Consider the following 23,839-nt stretch of genomic DNA (forward strand, 5'->3'; position numbering starts at 1 on the left):
GAACAGTTAACTATATCCCAGAACAAATTCAGCACTTTTCAACCAAATAAGGCTGAGAAAAAATGTATTGCATTACTTATTGAATGCCCCTCATATACAAAAAGAATTTGGGAGCAGGAGGAGTTGTATTATATTTAAAAATATATTGAGAAGTAAAACAAGTTTTTCTGGACATCAAATAAAGGATAAATGCAATGTTGAAATCATCAACCAAAGATAATTATCTGAACTTTAATCAGGTATTAATTTACAATATATTCATTCAAGAAATTTTTCAGTACAATATGAAAAATATTCAGAGAGAATATAACAACAGAGATAACATTTTACTTTTCTTGCAGCACAAAATAAAAATTTGCACTTGGCTTGCTACTGCTGACGTCCTCCTCTTCCTGTGCGACGATTTCTGCCAGCACCACCACCACCACCACCAACAGATGTTAATGGAGGTAATGGTGCCTTCAAAACTACAATATTTTTATTTGACACACTTGGCACTGCTCCTATTGCACGACACAATTGCTGCAATCTGAAGGGGAAAAAAAATTGTTTTCAAATGTGCATAGAGCTCAAGAAACAAGTCTGACAATATTTTACACGAAACAAGATGCAGTTCCTCACTACCTCATAACAATGACAGATGCTACTCTACACCACTGAAAAGATGTACATCCACAGTCTAATTCCCCAATATGAGTAGCTGCATTTTGTCATCTACCTCAATTTCCTTCCAGAATGCTCCTCTGATATCTTTGTAATATTCCAAATAAACTAATATGCTGAGCTAGCAATAAGTACAGGTTCTTTAGTGCACAATTTTTCACGTAATTGTGATGACAAGACGTTGGTAGTTATGACCTACAGTTTGAAGCAATTTCACAAGCATTATATTTTAGTCTACATGCTAATTTATTCTTTAATCACTTCTAAAGGTTTTTTAAGTGATATTCAAACATGGAATTTACTAATCTCATTATAAAGTAAGAAGCCATCTTGATTCTTAACTGGCAGTTCACATTTCCAAACATCATGTTTGTACCTATAAATGGTGCAAACATCTATATGGTACTTGCAGCCTCCAACATTTATCACTTATCTCTCACTCTGCTGCTGTGAATATCAATGCAGATTTGACTGATTTATTCAGACACTATCACTACACCACATGATCAACACAACACAACAACAAGACCCACAATTCTACTAATTCTATTTGCTTTCACATTTCTTCCAGGTTATCAAATTTTATATGAAATAAGCTTAATCTCATAATGCTGTTACAAGAATTACAACAACCACGTCTCCTTAATACCCTGTCTAGAATTCATTATTCACTGGGTTTGTCTGTATGGTGACATATTTGGCAACAAAAGATATTTTTCCTTGTGGGGTGTTTATACAATCTTTTCACTCTAAAGGCATTATGTCATTAATCAATTTATACCACGTGTTTCCTCACAAACCTTGGTTCTTCCCACAGTAGGGTGGCTTGCTCAGTGATACAGGTAGCCATATTTTAGATTTTGAGACAACACAGAAAGGCTATCTGAAGTGGCCAAACTAACAATGATCCTTGAAGAGGAGTATCAGTCTTTTCAGTAGTTGCAGAGGGGAAACAGTCTGGACGATTCACTGACCTGGCCATGCAATATTATCCAACAAGGCCTTCCTACACTGGCAGGGATGCCAAGTTTTGAAAGCAGCTATCAGTAATTGCAACACAAAGAATAATTAATATAGAGTAACGAAATCTCGGGAATACATTTGTCTAGGTAACATATTTAAGTGGTTAACATTGCAAGATCGCATGTTAATGTAAGTGTGAGACAAGCCATTGCAAATATGAAATGCTGGTACATTAATAACCAGATTAATCACCAGAGTGTTGAACTGCAAGCATGTAAATGTGCAGACATTGTGTTGTGCAGGTGACAGACATCAGTTTCTGGGATGGAGTTGCTTTGTCTGTTGCACTTGGTCACTCAGTACAGGGATGGTTAAGGCTTTTTGCAGTTGATGCTGGAGTTGTATTCCGATGATGTCCAATTTGTACTCAATTGGAGACAGATCTGGTGATCCAGCAGGCCAAGGCAACATGCCAACATGCTGTAGAGAATGTTGCATTACAATAGTGGTATGTGGGGGAGCGCTACCCTATTGGACAACACGCCCTGGATTGCTGTTCATGAATGGCAGCACAACAGGTTCACTCATCAGACTGGCACACAATTTTGAAGTCAGGGTGCATGGGATAAGCATGAAAGAGCTCCTGCTGTTATATGAAATTGCACCCCAGACCACAACTCCAGGCATAGGTCCAGTGCATCTAGCACAGGTTGGTTGTAGGCCTTCAACTGATCTCCTCCTAATCAACACACGGCCATCATTGGCACATAACCAGAACTACATTTCATCATAAAACACAACAAACCTCCATCCTCCCCTCCAATGAGCTCTAGCTTGACACCACTGAAGTCACAAACGGCATTGGTTTGGGGGTTAGTGGAATGCACACTACAGGGCATCTGGCTCGGAGTGTCCTTGAATTATCTAATTTTTAACAGTTTTCTGTGTCACTGTGGTGCCTAGTGCTGCTCAAATTACTGCTGCACACACAGTATGATGTGCCAGTGCCATACACCAAACACGATGGCCTTCTCTCTCGGCAATGCCACCTGGCCATCTGGAGTCCAGCCTTCTTGCGACTGTAAATTCTCGTGACCACTGCTGCCAGCTCCATGTCCAGTGGCTACATTCCTGCCAAGTCTTTCTGCAATATCACAGAAGGAACATCCAGCTTCTTGTAGCCCTATTACATGGCATCACTGAAACTCAGTGAGGTGCTGACAATGGCGTCTTGGTCCTTAATGGTATTCTTGACCAACATCAACTCACCATGTCCAACCTCAAAGGTAACTGACACTCATGACCATTACAGTGTGTATTTAAAGAAAAACTGATTTCAGATCCTCACAGTGGAGTTACTAGCACCATTCTTATGCAACTGGCACGAAATTTGAATAGTCATCATGTTTCAGACATACCACCTTTCGTTTATGTTGCACAACACCTTGGTGCTGCAATTTTTTTTCTGTCGGTGTTTTAACAAAAAAGCCAGTCTTATGAGACGGCACTGCAGTTCTTCCAAGTAATGTCCTTTTCTCTTAATTCTGTATTTCAAAAATTAAAAATACCTTCACCTGTGTTCACTGTAGACTCTTTTACAGATATTATCACTAAGCTTATTTTGCTAATTTCCACAGTGAAATAAGACACAACTGGATAGAGTTTTGTTTCATTCATTCATGCTGGTACTATCAGCATTCAAAGCAAATGGGATATTTTTGACAACACCTGCAATTTCACTTTGTACTGATGCAGTTAAGCATCACAGTATTGCATCAATTTTCATTTTGGAGTATTATTTCTTTGATACTGCTGAACATGAACACATTTTACAAAAGAGAGGGTCTGCATGATCAGAACATGCTAGTGGTAGATTATTTTCTATCAGAAATGTGGTAAAGAGTTACTCAGCATTACTTACACAGTTTTCACTGTTCACAAATCTTACAAATATTTTTATGGAAGACTTACTTTGCTGACATTTTTCATTGTTTATATGAAGCTGGCTATTTATATGACACAGACAGTCACTAGACCCACGTGTGAAATAATAATATCGTGTGATCACGTACCATTCACTACTTGTATTGTACAATATTGTAGGGGAAAAAATGTTGACTGTAACTGAGAGATGATCAGATCGCCAGAGAGGTTTCTAAATAGCTTTAATACTCTTAAAGAAAAGTGTTGCATGGATGCAGAACTTAGTCGAATGAGCTGTTGATTATGGTGGGAATTGGGGGGGGGGGGGGTAAAGTGGAAATATGATCTGAATAAACAAGGGCTCTAGTTTGTGTGTGTGTGTGTGTGTGTGGGGGGGGGGGGGGGGGGGGGGGCACATGTACAACCAAGTTTTGCATCAAAACAATGGCAGCAAAGCTTTCCTTTACAGGAAGTGTTATTCTGTGATCTCTCCAGGGAATTGATCATTTCTCACTTTCAGTTAACTAAAAGTTATAATTGAATACGTAAATGGTTGGAGACAATATGATGTACCTTGAAATGAATTTAAATTTCCAGGTGCAATACACCACTATCAGCTCCCCATACCACCCTTTCATGATCCTTGGATCTTGCCACATTGGAGATGTTTATGTTCCTCAACAATACAGACATCTTAAGCACAGGTGCAACGGTGTTGGAAGGATGTCTCTGGAAAGGCCAAACTAACATTTGCTTGCCCAAGAGCACAGGATTTTTTCATAGCTTTGTTTTGATCTCCAGACAGGAGATAGCCAGGTGTACATATTAGAAGGAAAAACAAATCTGCCATTTTATAGGGCAGGGCATGGAATGTTAGAGCTCTTAATTGTGTTGGTTATGTTAGGGAAATGGAAAAGAGAAATGGATATGTTAAAGTTCAATATAAAGGGAAGGAGAGACTGGTACATATGGCAAAATAAATTATTCAGTTCATTCAAAGAGATGAAAATTTAACTGTGATGGAAGACTGGAATTGAATAGTGAGAGACAGAACAAAAGAATGGTAGAAAAACATGGACAGACAAAGGGTTGGGACAGGGGGCGGGAGATTAAACAGGCAGCTACTTGGTAGAATGTTGAATAGACCACTATTTAATCAAGAATAATAAAAGTAAGCTGCACTTGTGGAATAGATAATGGAAGATTTCACATAGATTTATCATGGTAAATACTTTAAGGAGGGAAGGTAACAACTCACTGAATAGTGGAGGCACTGAGTTGTTAATAGGCAGATAAACAAGTCTGAACACTTTGCTAGCATTCGGAGGAATCCTCCTTCAGAGCTATAGAGCACACACATGTGCATGCTCAGGTGCAACCACCTTCCACCCCACCCCCCGTTCCTACACAATACACACACATACTTGTAGAGTATATAGTCCAAGCTGACTACATTCTGCCAGCAGTCCAACTTGACTGGTGTTGTGTCAGGAGGAGTGGGTGAGGTGAAAAAGGAGGCAGGAGGAAGTGTTTGGGAAAGGTGGCTGACAGCTGGTAAGAACGGGCACCAGGTGCCAAGGATAGAAATGTGGAACCAGTACGCTCATTTTGGTTGCAGGCAGAGGGAGTTGTGTGTAGCATATGATGATGATGATACAGTGGAGTGCATTAGGATGGAGAGGTAGAACAAGAGGAAGACAAAGAGGGAGACTATAGAGAAAATGATGTGACTGCAGGATGAGTGAAGGGTCATGGGGCAAGGTCTGCCAGAGATGGGGCAGGGTCTATCAGTGATGGGGCAGGGTCTACCAGAGATGGGGCAGGGTCTACCAGTGATGCCACCAGTGATGCCACATTCATCAGGAACTGTCATAAATTTAAGAACATAGACATTCATAAATTTTGCCTAGAACAGCATATGGAAGCATGTGCAACAGAATTAGATTTTCACAAAAAATCTTTCATAATATTAAGTGTATATCGAGCACCTGCAGGTAACTTTAATCTGTTTGTAAACCACCTTGAAGCTGTACTGGCCCATTTAACAACCAAAAACAAAGAAATAGTGGTTGCTGGTGATTTCAATGTAGATTTCCTTAAAGACTCTCCCAATAAGAACCTATTTGAGTTAGTAACATTATCATTCAACTTAATTCCCACAGTAAAGTTCCCCACTAGGATAACCACTTGCTCACAAACAGCCATTGATAATATCTTTATAGAAAAGTCAAATGAACAAAATTATATTACAAAACCAATAGTCAATGGCCTCTCAGACCATGACATGCAGTTCCTTCTGTTAAATGTTAATACTGAACAGGATATAAAATCTGTTAAATCTGAGCTCAAGAGGGTAATCAGTAAGCCAAAAATTGATTATTTTAGGACACTCCTCAGAGACATTCACTGGACTGATGTTTACAGTGCTCATGGCATGAATGAAAAATATAACATTTTTGCTAATAAAGTGCTTACCTTATTTGAACACTGCTTTCCCCCAAAACTTACCAAGGTTAGAGCAATGTCTACAAAGAAGCCATGGATTACTCGAGGAATAGGGGTATCTTGTAAAACAAAAAGAAAACTGTATCTGTCAATCCGAAACATTTCCAATGTTGATGCTATAGCACATTATAAGAAATACTGCAAAATATTAAAGACTGTAATACGGATGTCAAAGCAAATATATTACAAGGAAAAGATAGTCATATCAGATAACAAAATAAAGACAATATGGGATATAGTGAAGGAGGAGACCGGTAGAACCAGACATGAAGAGGAACAAATAGCATTAAGAGTAAATGATGCATTGGTGACAGATGTGTATAGTGTTGCAGAACTTTTTAACAAACATTTTATAACTGTTACTGAAAAGATGGGGTTGTCAGGTTCGGTAGATGCTGCTATGGATTACCTTAGACCAGACATTTCAAGTAACTTCCATAATATGAATTTGACCCTCACTACCCCAACAGAAATAACGTCCATCATAAAATCTTTAAAATCAAAAACATCTAGTGGGTATGATGAAATATCAACAAAGTTAATTAAAGAATGTGATTCTGAGCTAAGTAACATATTAAGCTATCTGTGTAACCAGTCGTTTATCAGTGGAATATTTCCCGAATGGCTGAAATATGCTGAAGTTAAGCCACTGTTTAAGAAGGGAGATAAAGAAATAGCATCAAATTTCCGTCCAATTTCACTGTTGCCAGCATTCTCAAAAATTTTCGAAAAAGTAATGTACAGTCGTCTTTATAACCATCTTATCTCAAATAACATACTGTCAAAGTCACAGTTTGGATTTCTAAAAGGTTCTGATATTGAGAAGGCTATCTACACTTACAGTGAAAATGTACTTAATTCATTAGACAAAAAATTGCAGGCAACTGGTATATTTTGTGATCTGTCAAAGGCATTTGACTGTGTAAATCACAATATCCTTTTAAGTAAACTAGAATATTATAGTGTAACAGGAAATGCTGCAAAATGGTTCAAATCTTATATCTCTGGCAGGAAACAAAGGGTGTTATTAGGAAAGAGACATGTATCAAGCTATCAGGCATCATCCAACTGGGAACTAATTACATGTGGGGTCCCACAAGGTTCCATTTTGGGGCCCTTACTTTTTCTTGTGTATATCAATGACCTTTCATCAGTAACATTACCAGATGCCAAGTTTGTTTTGTTTGCTGATGATACAAACATTGCAATAAATAGCAAATCAAGTGAAGTCTTAGAAAGATCAGCCAATAAAATATTTGTGGACATTAATCACTGGTTCCTAGCCAATTCTTTGTCACTAAACTTTGAAAAAACACACTACATGCAGTTCAGAACTTGTAAGGGGTGTCCCAAGAGTATATGTCTAACATATGATGACAAGAAGATAGAAGAAGTGGACGGTGTTAAATTCTTGGGATTACAGCTTGATAATAAATTCAACTGGGAGGAGCACACCACAGAACTGCTGAAGCGTCTTAACAAATCTCTGTTTGCAATGCGAATTTTGTCAGACATAGGGGATATAAAAATGAAAAAGCTGGCATACTATGCTTACTTTCATTCCATAATGTCATATGGGATTATTTTCTGGGGTAATTCATCAAGCCAAGCTAAAGTTTTCCGGGCACAAAAACGTGCAGTAAGAATTATATGTGGTGTGAACTCAAGAACATCCTGCAGAAGCCTGTTTAGGGAACTAGGGATACTAACTACAGCTTCCCAATATATTTATTCCTTAATGAAATTTGTCATTAAAAATATATCACTTTTTCAAACCAACAGCTCAATTCATGGAATCAATACTAGAAATAAGAATAATCTTCACAAGGATTTAAAGTCACTTAGTCTTGTACAAAAAGGTGTGCATTATTCAGGAACACACATTTTCAATAACTTGCCAGCAGCCATAAAAAGCTTAACAACCAATGAAATTCAGTTTAAGAGAAGCCTAAAGGATTTATTGGTGGCCAACTCCTTCTACTCCATTGATGAATTTCTTAGGAAAACCAACTGATTTGTATATAAGTACAACATAACTTCTGCACAATTTCAGTGCAGTAATGTGTTCACTGAAAATTTGTGTGTGTGTGTGTGTGTGTGTGTGTGTGTGTGTGTGTGTGTGTGTGTGTGTGTGTGTGTGCTTGTGTGTGCTTGTGTGTGTGTAAGTATAATCTAACTTCTGCACCATTTCAGTGCAGTAATGTGTTCATTGTAAATAAGTATTACAGTAGTTGTATTACATGTTTCTTACCTTATAAATAAATAAAAAACTTTTTTATTTTAAATTCAGTGCAATAGTATTTGTAAAATGACTCTTAGTGTTCATTAAAAAATGACGATCATTCCACTTGGGACCTGTGGAATGGTACATTAGCTTATTTGTTTTAGTTGTAAATATTTGTCATGTATTGTTGTTTTTCTGACATGTTCCACATCCTGGAGGACCTCCTCACTACGGATCAATTGGAATGAAAGTAAATCTAATCTAATCTAATCTAGAGGCCAGAAGTATTACAAGGTCGAAGAATGTGTTGCAAGGACAACTCCATGTACATTATTCAGAGAATCTGGTATTGGTGGGGGAGGAGAAAATGTATGGAGGACCCAGATGGCAAGGGTTGTGAAGCAGCAATTTAGGTTGAGCAAGATGTGGTAAACAGCATTATCCGCTGGTGGGTTGTCAACTCCATTCTCACCCACAGTTTGGTGATGGCAGTGCATTTAGCTGGTTGATCGCCATGCCCATGTACCACGTGTTGTTGAACTTACAGCAGAGCTGCTACATGGCATACCTTTTCACAGGTGGCTCTGCCTCTAATAGTTTAGAATACACCTGTGGCAGGACTGGAGTAGGATGTGCAAGGTGGATGCATTGGACAGGTAATTCATCTGGGTCTTCTACAGGGGTATGATTCATATGGCAAGTGGTTGGAGTTGGTGTGAGATGAAGATAGAACAGGGTACTGCACATACAAGGTGGGTGATGGAATACCATTTTGGAAGTTGCAGGTAGGATGCTCCTCATTTCCAGGCAAGGAGATAAGAATCTGAAGCCCAGTCACTCCTTGACATTATTGTGTGTTACACACAACTCCCATTGCCTGCAGCTGAAATAAGCTTGCCTGAACCACATTCCTGTCCTATGCATCTGCTGCCTCTCTCCCCCCGCCATCTGTCACCCTTTTCAACCCAAACTCCTATTCCCACCTCATTTCTCCCCTCACCCACTCCTCCCAATAGAACACATAACTGCAGTCCCAGCCAGTGCTGGCATGTGTGTGGACCTAAGAGCTCTCAAGAAGGATTCATAAGAATACTAGCAAAGTTCTCAGTTTTATTCATGCAACTATTGATGAGTTAGTGTTTTCACTATTCATGGAGTTTTTACCTTTACAACTCTACAAATTGAAGAAAGGGAGATGGGTCTTCGATAAGGATGTCCCATTGTGGCTGATTACTGTGACCTCACTAAGAGAATCTCTGCTCCTGTGGACCAAAGTCTTCAGCCTATGACCTGTAATCTACCCTCCTAAATAAAAGACACCAACCATTTCCCTCACCCACTCTCCACTGTTCCTGTTCCTTTACTGCATGGTGACCTGCTCATCACTGCTGATGCCATCTTTCTCTACATTAACATTCCAAATGCCCACAGTCTTGTCATTATTGAACTCTACCTTTCCCAATGTCCAACTGATTCCTAACCTATGATTCCCTCCTGGTCACCATGTTCAATTATATCCTCACCCACAATTACTTCTCCTTTGAAGTTACCACCTACAAACAAATCCATGGTACAGCAATGGGCACTTGCATGGCTCAAGCCTATGCAACTTATTCACAGGCTATCTAGAGGCATTCTTCCTAACCACCCATAATCCGATACCCCTCAACTGGTTCAGATTCACTGAAGACACCTTCATGATCTGGACTGAGGGTGAGGACATCCTATCCACGTTCCTCCAGAATCTCAACACTTTTTCTCCCATTTGCTTCACATGGTACTCCTCAACAGCCACCTTCCTTGGCGTTGACTTCCACTTCAAGGACGGGTACATCAGTACCGCTGCCCACATCAAATCTACTGGCCACCAGCAAAACCTCCAATTTGACAGCTGCCCATCATTCCATACCCAGAAGTCCTTGCCATACAGCCTAGCCACTCATGGTCATTGCATCTGCAGTGACAAGCAGTCCCTCTTCAAATATACTAAGGGTCTCACCTATGCCTTCACAGACTGAAATTACCCTGCCAACCTTGTACATACGCAGATCTCCAAACCTTTTCTGTCCAGTCACCTACCATCCCCCACATACCCACAATTCGGCCACAAAGAGCAGTCCCTTGTGACTCGGCACCATCCAGGACTCGAGCAAGTGAATCACATTCTCTGCCAGGGTTTCGACTATCTCTCGTCATACCCTGAAATGAAGAACATCCTACCCACTATCCTTCCCACCTCTCCTTCAGTGGTATTCTGCCACCCACCAAAACTAGAGGTACCCTTGTCCATCCTTATTCCACCTCTGCCACCAACCCCTTGTCACATGACTCATATCTTTCCAACATGACCTCTCCCATACATCCACTCCAGACCGATCACAAGCATCACCTATCTCATCAGAGGCAAGGCTACCTGTAAATGCAGTCACGTGATATGCACACTAAGCTGGGACCACCGTACTGCTTCCTACGTGGGCATGAATCATCAAGCTGGCTGTCTGCATGAATGGCCATCAACGAACTGTGGTAAGAGACAGCTGGACCACCCAGTTGCTGCCCAACACAATGTGCTTCACTTCAATGACTGCTTCACAGCCTGCACCACCTGGATCCTTCTCACCAACATCAGCTTTTCTCAATGGTGCAGGTAGGAACTCTCACTGCAGCACATTGTTTGTTCCTGTAACTTCCCGTGGCCTCAACCTTCGATAGTCCCTGTCTTCCACCCCTTCCCTGCTCTCCCACTCCAGCACTATCCGCACCTTCTGTTCCACCAACACACCCACTGGTCCTTTTCTTCTTCTCTATTTCTCTCCTCCCCCCCCCCCCCCCCTCCCCCTGAAAAATCCTCCAAATTACCCTGCCCCCATCATGTCAATGCATACTCACAAAAGCAGCACAATACCTCCTTCCACCCCACCAAACTATACCCCCCCCCCCCCCCCCCCACACACACACACACACACGTCTCCACTCCATGCCTTCTCACAACCAGCACTGGATTTTTGTTGCCATCAGGCACAATTATGACTCAGTTTGGCCACAATGACCATAGACAGTGGTTATGTGTGAATGTGTGTTCTCTACTCCAAAAGAAGGCCTTTCAGCCAAAAACTAAAATGTATAGCAGTCTTTTTGTTGTGCCTGTCTGCAACTCAACCTGTCCTCTATAAGGTGAGCAGCAATCAATCTTTTTCATATTGTTGAAATATATAGAGACTGTTAAGGGTTTCAAGGGAGCATGAGGCATGAGGCATGAAACGGTGGCTGCAACAGAGAAACAACTAGTCAAAAAGAAAAGGCCCTTGTAAAAATTCTTGGATAACGCATGATAAATTACATTTGAATAGATTGCTCCTCACCACACAGAGGTGGTGTTGAGTGATGGTCAGACACATTTAAAAGTAGATTGTTGGCTATCAAAGTCCTTCATCAGATGAAACACACACACAAATTCACACACATGCCACTCATCCACACATGGCCAGTATAGTCCATTTTCTCAAATTCTGCTGAACATTGTCTCTAATTCTTAATAATACTCTGCATTTGTTTCCTTTAAGTATCTCCTTAACATTTTCATATTTATTTAAAATGAAAATGTATCATACCCATTTTTCTTTTTAATTACAATTATTCATCAAATTACAATATGCTGGCCAAAGGGAACTCTTGGTTCCAAAACTGTTAAGATTCCAAATAATATTTATACTTCTCATACAAGAATATCATGTTCAGGGAAACATTGCATTGTAACTCAAATATGGTTGATTCAGAGATGTGCCAGCACTTCATCCTTACTTTTTAGGGCCAAACCTCAGAGCACATACAGCCAGCACAGTGAAGCACAGAAACAGGTAACTCTCATAATTCCCTTATTACTGTTATGTCATACTTTCCTAAGTTTGGTGGAAAACTCATTTCAAATAAAACATTTGTCCTTTAATAAGTTTCCTTCACTTTACAGCATTTCCAGGTATAGCTAATCTTTCCCCATAGTACAGAAGCTTGATACGGAGTCCAGCCCTAACCTTCTTCTCCCATCATCCTAAAAAATGTGGTTGGTTCATCTCTCCTTCGGGTCCACCCTAACCTGATGTAGGTTCCCATCTGTGGGGTAATGTACCCTGTAAACCTCCCTTTTTTCTCTCTTCACGATGTGCATCACATCACACAACTACCAATCCGAGTACTGAAGTATCCTAATCCTATTGCTCTTCGACCTTCTTGCCACACTTCCTGCAGCCTCCCTATTAGACTTTTTGAGCTCCTGTTTGCTTCACTGTGCACCTTGTTTGTGCATTTCTTTTGGTACACAACATCATCTTAACTTCCCTAAGGCACATTTCCTTCCCGTCTCCCCACTTGTGTTGTGACTGGATTCCCTAGCATTCAGTTTTAGCGTGTCATCTACATCTTTATCTCCATAGGAAGATCCCGAACTGTGACAACCCCCCCCCCCCCCAAAAAAAAAGAGACTAAGCTAACACTCAAGATGGCTGGTACCTGGGTACCTGTACGCTATGCCTGATGATAAATTAACCTTCCCTTATAAAACAGTATATAAACCCACCCCAAATAATAGTGAATCAAATACAAAAGGTAGAAAACATTACTTAACATTTATGGGAATTAGCTCCTAGTATTGGAAAATATAAGAAAGTAATAAATTTTATATATTTTTTTTTCCATTTTGTCACTACAAAATGTCCTGCATCACAAAATTCAAAACTATCTATGCTCAGCTTGTTGTTACTATTGCATGAAGGTTATTCTGGCTCTTTGTAACATTTTACCAGTTCCACATTATATAATCCTTTCGCTCATTCTGTTGTTGGTTCTCCTAGGAACAAAGCTTTCGGGTGTGGAGTCCCTTTTACCATACATGGTCCGCCATATTTTGGAAAAAAAATTGTCTCTCCTTTTTGATTTTTGAACTTAACTGGTGAATCAATACGAACTTGCCAATCTTAAATTCCAGAACATGTGCATGACACGGTTATGTTGTCGCAAATGCTGTTCCACGTGTAAACATAAATTGCTGCCTATGTGTAATCGTGTTTCATCCATAGAGATTGCTTCTGATTTAGGTCAGTTAAACATTTTTAGTAATGGTGCCCCTATTAATGGTTTGTTCATCACTTCCAAAGCTGCTAATCCTGTCGTCATGTGTGGTAGTTCACTGACAATAATCTGTAACTCAGGAATTAATTGTGTCCAAGATGTATGTTTAGCAGGACAATACGTTCAACATAGTCATGAAATCTCCTTCATAATTCATTCACAATGGTTACTTCATGGATGATATTTTGAGATAGCTATAGGCTTAACTTTTTCCCGTATCAAAAACTCCTTAAACTCCTGACTGACACTGTGGGTCATTATCCATTAGCAATCTGTGTGGTTTTCCTACACTTTCAAAATATTCCCTGAAACAGTGAACCATTGTTCCTGTATTTGCATGTTTTGTGGGATACAATTTTATATATTTTGTAGAGGACCACTGTTTCTGTATTTGGATGATTTATATGTTACACCTTCTCTTCACAGAACTTGACCAAAAAGTCGGCTGCAGTAGGGTCATGTAATTCTTTGGCATTATACAATGCAGTTTCTAACTTACAGCTTGGTTATCGTCTTTTCATTTTCTAGCCTACTTCACAGGATCTTAAACTGATACCACTTTTCTACTTAAACCCTTTAAGTAAATGAATTTGACAATGTGCTTGATGCACTTACGTACTCCAAAATGTCCATATCCCTTGTGGATAAACTAATAAGTTGTGTCTCCACAGTCACATATCTCCATGAAATCTTATAGTTCTTAATCTCCAAAACAAAACATTGTCATGTATTATCCATTCAACTGTTTGATTGTTAATAGCTACACCTTGTTTCATGGGTAACCACTTATATTTAAATTGTGTATTCTCAAGTACACCCTGCCTTATTCTTGTTGTCAAGTTCTGTATGTCTTAGGCTGAATGTTACTCCAAGACCCTCAGTTCCCATGATGTCACTCATACCCATAGGTAGGCATGACAACACCTAAGCAACCACGTTCTGTGAACGTTTTATGTAATTTATCTCTATATATGATACTCTTGTAGGAAAATACCCGTCTTACGAGTCTCCTACGTAATAGATCGCTTTCCATTAAGAAGAACAGGCCTCGAGGGTCAGTATAAATTATAATTTTAGACCCCCAAATTGGAGTCTGAAATTCCTTTAAACTCCATATTAAGGCCAATAACTCTTTTCCTGTTGTAGTACAATTTAACTCGTGTTTGCTCAGTGCTCTACTGGCACACGCTACGGTATTATGGTCTCCTTGTGTCAGATTCAACTCTCTCTGGAACAATTCGCAAGCAATTCCATATTCCAATGCATCAGTGCTAAACTTAAAGGCTTATCCATATACAGATGTATTAACCCTTTAACTGCTCTGGACGTGTTAACGTGTGTGCCTTTGTACCTGTCCCTGTGTGCTCTGAATGTGTTTATGCGCTCCACCAGTCCTTCTACCTGATACTCTGAATACGTGTAGACACATTCAGAGTACCAGGTAGAAGGACTGGTGGTACGCGTAAACACGTTCAGAGCACACAGGGACAGGTACAAAGGCACGCACGTTAACAGGTCCAGAGCAGTTAAAGGGTTAAGATTGGTGCCTCTGCCAATGCTAAGTTAATATTATTGAATGCTTCCAACTGCTCTCCACTCCAAATCCAGTTTAACTTTTGTTTGAGAAGTATTTGTAGCCTTGGATCGTTCACAGGTTGCCTCTGTATAAAATCCTACTGAGCCTCGAAACAATCTTAACTGTTTCACATTCCTTGGTTTGGGACAATCTCTGATATCCTGTATTCGTTCTGGATTGTGCTTTATCTCATTTATACCTACCAGGCATCCAAGAAACTTCTCTGCCAAAATGTCATTTAGAAAGCTTAATTGTAATACCTTTAACATAAAACCTTTCAAAAGTTTTTGTTAACAGATTACAATGTTCTTCCCAAGTTTTTGATATTAGAAATACATCTTCTACATAAATAATTAACTTTTTTAGTAGGTCCTTACCTAATTTTGCATCCAAAGCTCTAATGAACACGGACACTGAAATATTCAAACCAAATGGTAAATTTTCTCAAATTTTCAACAATTATGACCTGCTAACCCTCCAAGGTCAAATCCATGGAGCTAAAATACTGTGCTTGTTCAAATTTTACCAGTAATTCATCAATACAGACTAGTCTACCTTATGCCATTTCTACATGTTCATTCACAGGAAGCATCCTGCACCACTGGTCTCATACCCAGTGGTACGGGATAAGATTTACAAAAAAAAAATTTGGGTATCATCTTTTATCTTAAAGCTACATATATAATCTCCAAGTACTGCTGGTTTATCTAAAAACACCTTTCCAAACTGGAATGATGTTTGGTATAAGTCCTCTTTTTGTTGTCCTGTTAACAAAACTGATTCACATGCTTTTAGCGTTATTTGCAACTGTAAAAATTCTTGCCGATCACTAGCTTTCTCAGCACTCAATGTGCTTCATGTAGCCTCTAACCTTATCCCATATTTTATGTTACTTATTTCTACATCTACATCTACATCTACATCTATACTCCGCGAGCCACCTTACGGTGTGTGGCGGAGGGTACTTATTGTACCACTATCTGATCCCCCCTTCCCTGTTCCATTCACGAATTGTGCGTGGGAAGAACGACTGCTTGTAAGTCTCCGTATTTGCTCTAATTTCTCAGATCTTTTCGTTGTGATCATTATGCGAGATATATGTGGGCAGTAGTAATATGTTGCCCATCTCTTCCCGGAATGTGCTCTCTCGTAATTTCGATAATAAACCTCTCCGTATTGCGTAACGCCTTTCTTGAAGTGTCCGCCACTGGAGCTTGTTCAGCATCTCCGTAACGCTCTCTTAAATGCTGTCACATAATACTGATTGTTGTAATTACATGTCAATTCTCAGGCAGCAAAATCTGAAGTTACTTTATTTGCAATAATCCAATCAATGCTGAGCAATAACTGCACATTGAAATGGGGCACTACTAAAAGTGTTTGCATACACATAAAATTCCCCAGCATTAAATGTAATCTTACTTCTCGTTTTATTTCTATACCAACAATGTATACTCCTGTCATTGGACATGTAGGGTGCACCACTTTGGGTCTTAAAATTAATAATAATAATGACTCTAAAAGAAGCGAGGTTTCACTTCCTGAATCGACATACTTACGTATCTTCTGATGGTTTATTTCCCCCGATCTACTGATTTAAAATTATTCTCAGTGTCTTCTAGAGATGGGCAAACTCATTCATCCTTGGGAACTAGTTCACTGCTGATCGTTCTTTTTTGGGAACTGTTCTTTTTTACTCATTCACCGTTCATTTGTGCTTGGTATATGGTTCTTATGATAAACTGAAAACTAGTAGTGTAGGTGACTGAAGGATGGAGGGCACCAAGAGGGGGCACTTGCCTCCCCCCTGTAGTATAGAGTTTTTATTCATTACAGAATTCTTACACACCTTCAGAAGTAATTTCTGTGATCTTGCAGAGCCTCTCGTTTAGCCAATTGTAGCCTTATGTGGCTGATCGCAGGGAAATAATATAGAGTGGCGCACGGAAAACCAGCCCCGAGTACAGACTGCTCACCAATTACGGACGATGTGTTGCCCGTTACGAGCAGATACAACAAACAGACAAACATTGAATAATTAGGCAGTGAAGAAATAACAAGCTAATGCAAGCAACAATCAATGACGATGTGTAGAGAGCTGGAGAAGAGAACACGAAAATCTCACGCGACGCGCATGAGCTATAGCTCAAGTAGTCTTGAAAACCTGTTGGTGGCTGTTTCCCAACTTAATAGACCACAAGTGTCTTGTATAAAATTCTTCGTTTCGACTTCCACTACACAGCTATGCTATGTTGTAAACAATAATCGTTTACACCCTATATATACTTCACATTGTCTCTGAGTTCATACGCGAAGTAGAGACTTTATGGAAGCATAAAATAAAATGTGGTTTTCTCATACTTGCGTCACACGCTTAGTAAAAATTAGGTTTTTATGTTGCATTATTAAAGTTAATGCAGCAATAATAATAATAATTAAATTCGCAGTAATAAAATTTTTGGTTGGAAAGCTCCTTCTGAACAAATGTTTTTGAGATAATAAGTAAATACGATTTTGTGGCAATCTATGTCTTTTCAAATGGAGAGGCACCGCTTTTCCTACTAAGCCAAAATGACCGCCAACCCACTTTTTTTTCCTCAAAGAAGCCAAACTAGCAGGTAATGCAAATTGGAAACAACCAAACTTAAAAATAATTAGAGCCTTCCTAAATGTAATGTTTTGCATATGAAAGATACACGAAAATCGTTTTATACGCAATTTATTACACTAAAAATTAAGCAAAGTATTGAAAGTTAGCTGCTAAATCAAGTTGATGGAACCAAAAAATATATGAATAACAAAAAAAAAACTTGCCTTGTTATAAATATGTCTTCTGTTGTTCATCGATATAATGAAGTGAGCTGATATGCCCTTTTGTTACCTGAAAAGATGTACCTATTACATACAACGAAATTTTTATGTAATTTATGTAACTATAAAATACTTTTTGATTACCGGTCGTGGACGCTGAATAGCCAGAACCAAGTGCAAGAACAGTTTGGAACACATGTAAAATAGGCGAGTGCAGTGAACGAAACGAACAACTGGATACTCAACTAACTAGGAGCAGTCGGCAGTGGAACTGAGACAAGTGGTCATGCGAAGAACGACGAGTGCGGCCGAGGGAAACCGAGACTGAGACGAGCACACGACCGGGGCTGGAATGAAAACTGCCGAAGTGACCGCCGCGACCGAAGTGAACTATGAACAGATCGTTCCTCATTCCCGGGAACTATAAGTAGACCGCCGCGAACGAAATGAACTATGAACTGATTGTTCCTCGTTCCCGGGAACTATAAGTAGACCGCCGCGACCGAAGTGAACTATGAACCGATCATTCCTTGGAATTCGTTCCTCGGTCCTTTCGTTCATCTTGGTGAACTGTTCCTTTGCACCCGTTTGTTCGCAAACTACCCATCTCTAGTGTCTTCTAATTGTTGTTCTTCTAAAATCCATTCTTTCACTGGTATAGTTTGCATGAAAGAAACCAGCTGTTTGAAATGTGGGCCTTGCCCTACATCAATATGTCCTGGATCATGGTGCTGGTTCTGGGAAGTTGTCTGTTTTCCACCACTATCATTGGCTGCATTGGAATAATTGCATTGTTCTGTAAATCAGTATTTGTTACAGAGTTTGGAACCAGCGTGTGTAAGTTTGAGTTTTTCGATAGGTGCTGTGTTTGTTGCACCTTTATCGGATTATTTCAGGCTATTCAACAAAAATTTATTTCTCTTTCCTTTTGAAATCTTCTGTTATTAGTACTGGCCCTATTTGTGTCACCATTTTGATACTAATTTCTATCTCCGTGACTAAAGTCACCATGTCCTTTGCTCACTGCATTTAGACTTTCCAAAAACGTCAACAAATCATCCAATGTGGACTATCCCCTGTACAAAATCTCCTTTCATATATAAGGTAACCTCCCAAACAAAACCTTTGTGTGATGAATCTCCTCTACCAGATTATCTACATATTTTGATCATGTTACATGCCATTCAATGTTTTTAACTGCCCCAGGAACTGTTACAGTATTTGGAATCTAAAAGTTCTAATGTTAACTTTGCCTGAATTTCCTGAGCCAGTATTTTTTCCTTAAATCTTTTCTGAAAAATCAACCCAGGATGCAAACTCCTCGGAATGTATTGTACCCCATTCTGCTGCATCACCTACCAAATAACTTAGTGCAAAATCTATCCTTTTTGTGTCTTCCCATTTTTGTGTCAAAGATCTTGAAAATACTCTCAGGAAGTGTGTTGGGTGCACATCCCCATCTTGCTTGAACTCAAGTAAACCTTAGACAAAAGCATGGCACTCCCTAACTGCAACTCTTCTAATAGATTTAGATTTGGTGTTCTATTCCCTTGTTCTCCCAATTTTAGTGCCTGCCAAGTTTTAGCAATTTTGTCCTATAATTTTTTAAATTTCACCCTTTGTCTAGTAGTATCATCCCCACACAAGTTAATACTGCTTGAATTTTTGGCATTTTCTTAAAACTTCTGGTCAACTAAAGCCTCTATCTTTTCCTCCAAACTAGTTGTAGATACATTTGACACAAAAGTGTAATTGGTCTCACTATGATGTTCTAACATCTCAATACGTGTACATGCATCTGAGGTTTGTTCATTTACATTTTTACATTCAAGTTCTGCAAATTCTCTGACCTCCATATTTCTATGACACTCCTTAACATATTCATCTACTTCCTTCTGCACTAAAAAGGGGAGGCCGCGACGTTTGGAATGTGGATTTAGTGCAAACTTCGTATACTTGTAGTACTCCATGAGGACAACAAAATGTGTAAGCAGTAGCACGTACTTCTCAAGCATTATTGATAAAATCACAAGATAATTTCAGTCGTCAAATATACACCTGTGCATGGCCATTTCTACCATGAAGCAATGGCAGCTGAGTGGTTAGTGTTCAAGCCCCGTAATTGCGGGATCGAGTCCTGTTCGTCAGTTTTTTTTTTATTTCTAACACATTTTCTTCACTATTTATATTACAATTGATATAATGGGAACAATATGTGTAATCGGATGAACTTTTATTAAATTTACAATGTTATTTGGCAGTCTACAAATTTTTATTATCACAAATAATGTAATATTCATAACTATCGACTAGTAAACGACCAAGCACATAAAGTGATACTGAAAATGTATGCTTGTGTGTGTTTTCAAAATTGTATGTATTTAATCAAAAGAGAATGAGAAAATGCTATTAAAATACACTTGATACTGCATGACCAATTATCAGCGCCGATATTTAAGGAAATGCTGCGTTAGGCGTGGTTTGCTTCCAAACTATCGGCTGAAAGAGAGGTTTTTGAAAATGTTAACGAGGTTTGTTTTTCCACAGAAAACCTCAAAAGACCTTGCGTATGTGGAAACATAGAATTTATTCGATGCAGCTGGTGCAATTTAACTTTATGTTTCCCACGTTTTAACGAAAAATACTATCCTGAAACTTGTGCTCATAATGTCGAAAGCGACGATTAATTGTACATCGTTCGAAAGCCGTCTGTGCTGGTCAAAACTTGGAGGTAACAAGTCGTTTCAGGCTCCTTCCAGGTATAAGGGATTTCTCAAATGGCCACGCACAGGTATATATTTGACGACCAAAATTGTCTTGTGATTTTCTTAATAACGTTTGAGAGGCACGTGCTACTGCTTACACATTTTGGTGTCCTCAAGGTGCGTTTACACTGCCATTTGTATCGGCACATGTATGAGATACATGTGTATGCAACTTTGCGACATGTATCGCGACTTGTATGAGTTGACAAGTATCAACCTCATACATGTATGAGCGTGCGTTTACACAGGTTGATATGTATCACTGTGCGATAGCTTTCGACGACGATTTGGAAGATTTCACATTTTTATGTGCTGGTACACTTGCTCTTTTGGAAGATGATAGGAAGAAAAGGCGGAGGAAGCGTAGATGGTGGCAGAGAGAGTTTCTCGCGAATTAACGCTAAAGGATGGCGCATATTTTAGAAATTATGTTAGGATGAGTAGGAGGATTTCCGCAGTTTGTTATCATTTGTTCCTCCTCTTGTGTCCAAAACCAACACAAACTTTCGGGAAGCGATTCCACCAGAGGATCAGTTGGCAGTAACACTCCATTTTTTGACCACTGGGGATTCCTCTTGAAACGAAGATTTCATTACAAAACATTTGTATTGTCGCGCAATTGCTAATGCCAACGTCTCACACACAATTGTCGGCATCCGTTGTCAACATTATCACGTGAGGCTGCCGGAATAATAGCAAAAAATTGATATACGTGCCAGATGCATGAAAAAATTATAGAATGTATTACATACTCTGATATATATAAAACTTTTACCTTCACTTCTTGGAATAAAACTTGCACAATGGCCTCGCAAACACGAAGAATAATGTTGCATATGGCACTTTTTGATGTTCTATGCAGATACATTAACGTCGAAACGATAGTCGGCACCTCCGAAACTCAAACAGCCGCCAAAGAGCCTGGTACTACGCATGCGCTAATCGTCAAAATAAGCGGCAGGCGACAAGACGACAGGAAATGATAGTACTGCGCATGCGCGAGTTCAAATGTCGCTCATAAATTTCGCGTATATGGCCAAAAAGCGATATACAAAATGTATACGCGACATGTATGAGCTCGAGGGTCCGCATACAAGTTCTGTGAATTTTTGTATGAGGTGATGTATCGCGACATGTCAAATCGACATGTCGCTCATACATGTCGCGATACATGTATCCCAGTGTAAACGTACCTTCATGGAGTACGAGTGGACGAAGTTCGCAGTAAATCCGCGTTCCAAACGTCGTGGCCTCCTCTTTTAAGTCGAACTGTGATGAAATCTCTCTACGTATTTCTTAAGAAATACCTTGCTCCTCCATGACTTTGGTAACCTCTTCTTATGTAGACTAAAACTTTTACATAAAGATTTCCTCACTTACCTCAGTTTTTACCTTTTCATTATTTCTTTTCATTTCTTCGATGATACTTTGGAAGTGTTGTGACAGATTTTCATCCCTCTTTCTAGCCTCTTCCTTATCTCTCATCCTAGCGTCTTTGTCTCTCTTTCTAGCCTCTCCCCGAAAGATGCAGAACCACTCTGGAATTTCAGATGCCATTTTCCTCCTAATCATAGGCATACACTAAGTCACCAGTTGAATAACAACTCAAATACTTTTATGACATCTTTCACAAAATACATTCTTAAACAATACTGTGCTCCACAAAGATGTGCCATTCCAAGCAATGCCAGTATGAAAACTGCGCACCCAGAGTGGTGACAGGAAACCATGTTGCAGTGTAAATGACCCACATCCAGGATCTGTAGGTTGAACGGCATGGTGCAGGCAGCGGCATTATACGTAGCTTCTCGCGTCAGCATGCAACAGTTCGCTACACCCAAGCTTGACTCGTGGACAGCATCAACGTTGTTGCAGTGTTGTCAGCAACCCATGTCCCTCATAATTGAGCATGCTGTCTTTCTGCACAGCCTTCTAATACTTGCAGCCACCACTCTTCTTCATAATTTTACACGTCAAAAACACCTTAACTCTCACTTCTGCGAGTGACTTCTTCTTATTTGGTAAGCAAAAGCCACTGTTTATGGTTTGCTAGCATCTTGTTATTTCATAACTACTATAAGTTGACAATGGCATCTCTCTTCAAATCTTCCCCTTAAAACCATTTAAATTCCTCAAAAATCCCCTCTTCTGCTCTCATTCACATATTGCTCTCTGTCCTGGCCATAACAGTCAACATATGCAGTGTTTATTATTTTCCGTAGTGCTGCTATGGTTCACCATACTTGACACCAAGTGTAATGCTGCCTTCTCTTTAGCTGGCTGAATGTACAATGTGTTAACATGAGATTTATGGTCACCTTTAATACTAGTTATGAGCTGGACCTGCTAGTCATCTCCAACTCGACTTCTTGGTGTGATCAGTGACTTTTTCTAAAGTGTGAGTGCTTCACTAAAAGAGAGAAGGGTTTCAGCTATCTTTAGCTATGTAAATTATTTTTGACAGTGACTTTACTTTAAATACCATATTTCCTTCCATAAACTTACACAATTACCACATAACCATACCTTTTAATCCAGAATTTCATCCAAAATCAACCAGTCTCTTTCATGTCTTTATTAGTGTTAACATTCTTGGAATAGTCTGCTCGCATATTCTGTGGTGGCCCCTCCAAAGCACCTTTAACTGTGGGCAGCATGGAATAGTGCACTCCATCAGCAAGTTACACACCTGCTCACCCCTCAGGCTGCACACACATGTACTGCCTTATCTCACTTGACTCTGTACAAAGAGACTCCTCATGCTGGTATACTATTTTTACAAAGTTCATCTAAGCTATATTTATTTTTTGTATTTTGTTCATGCAGCTATCTTCCATACTTTGGAGATCATAACAGTGTTGCATGGCCTTTCCCATGGAAATGATATAAGACACCACAAACGGAAAAAGAGAAGAATATTGTGAAAGGAAATTTAAACTGTCAGTAGGGATGGCTACACTGACCAACTACCATAACATGGCATATGGGGTAAGACAACACACACAATGGAAACAACTAGTGCCACCGCACACCTAGCGGTGGTCAGCGTCACCTAGGATGATCAGCGTCATGATTTACTGATGGTGAATCTTATATACCTATGCGTGAGCAAGTAACATTAACTGTGTCCCTCTGTAATTTGACTCAGGAGAGAGCTGGAGCCCAAACTGAATTTAAGCAAAAGCTTCCATCTCTGTCACTTGCTAATTTAATCTCAACTGCTTCCTTAGTAGTACTGTCCCAATAGCTGGGAGTGCATGGAAGGAAGTCTGTGTTGTTATTCTC

General features: G+C 39.6%; 1 protein-coding gene across 1 annotated transcript in view; it reads right to left on the reverse strand.

The window, feature by feature from the left end:
• Positions 1-217: 217 nt before the first annotated feature.
• LOC124789066 overlaps positions 218-23,839 on the reverse strand; it is a 93,065-nt gene continuing 69,443 nt past the window's right edge. Inside the window, exon 7 of the mRNA XM_047256361.1 lies at positions 218-529. Coding sequence (XP_047112317.1) covers positions 370-529 — 160 coding nt within the window. The 3' untranslated portion in view covers positions 218-369. The remainder of the gene's footprint in view (positions 530-23,839) is intronic.

Source organism: Schistocerca piceifrons, chromosome 1, assembly GCF_021461385.2.
Source record: "Schistocerca piceifrons isolate TAMUIC-IGC-003096 chromosome 1, iqSchPice1.1, whole genome shotgun sequence".
NCBI lineage: Eukaryota > Metazoa > Arthropoda > Insecta > Orthoptera > Acrididae > Schistocerca > Schistocerca piceifrons.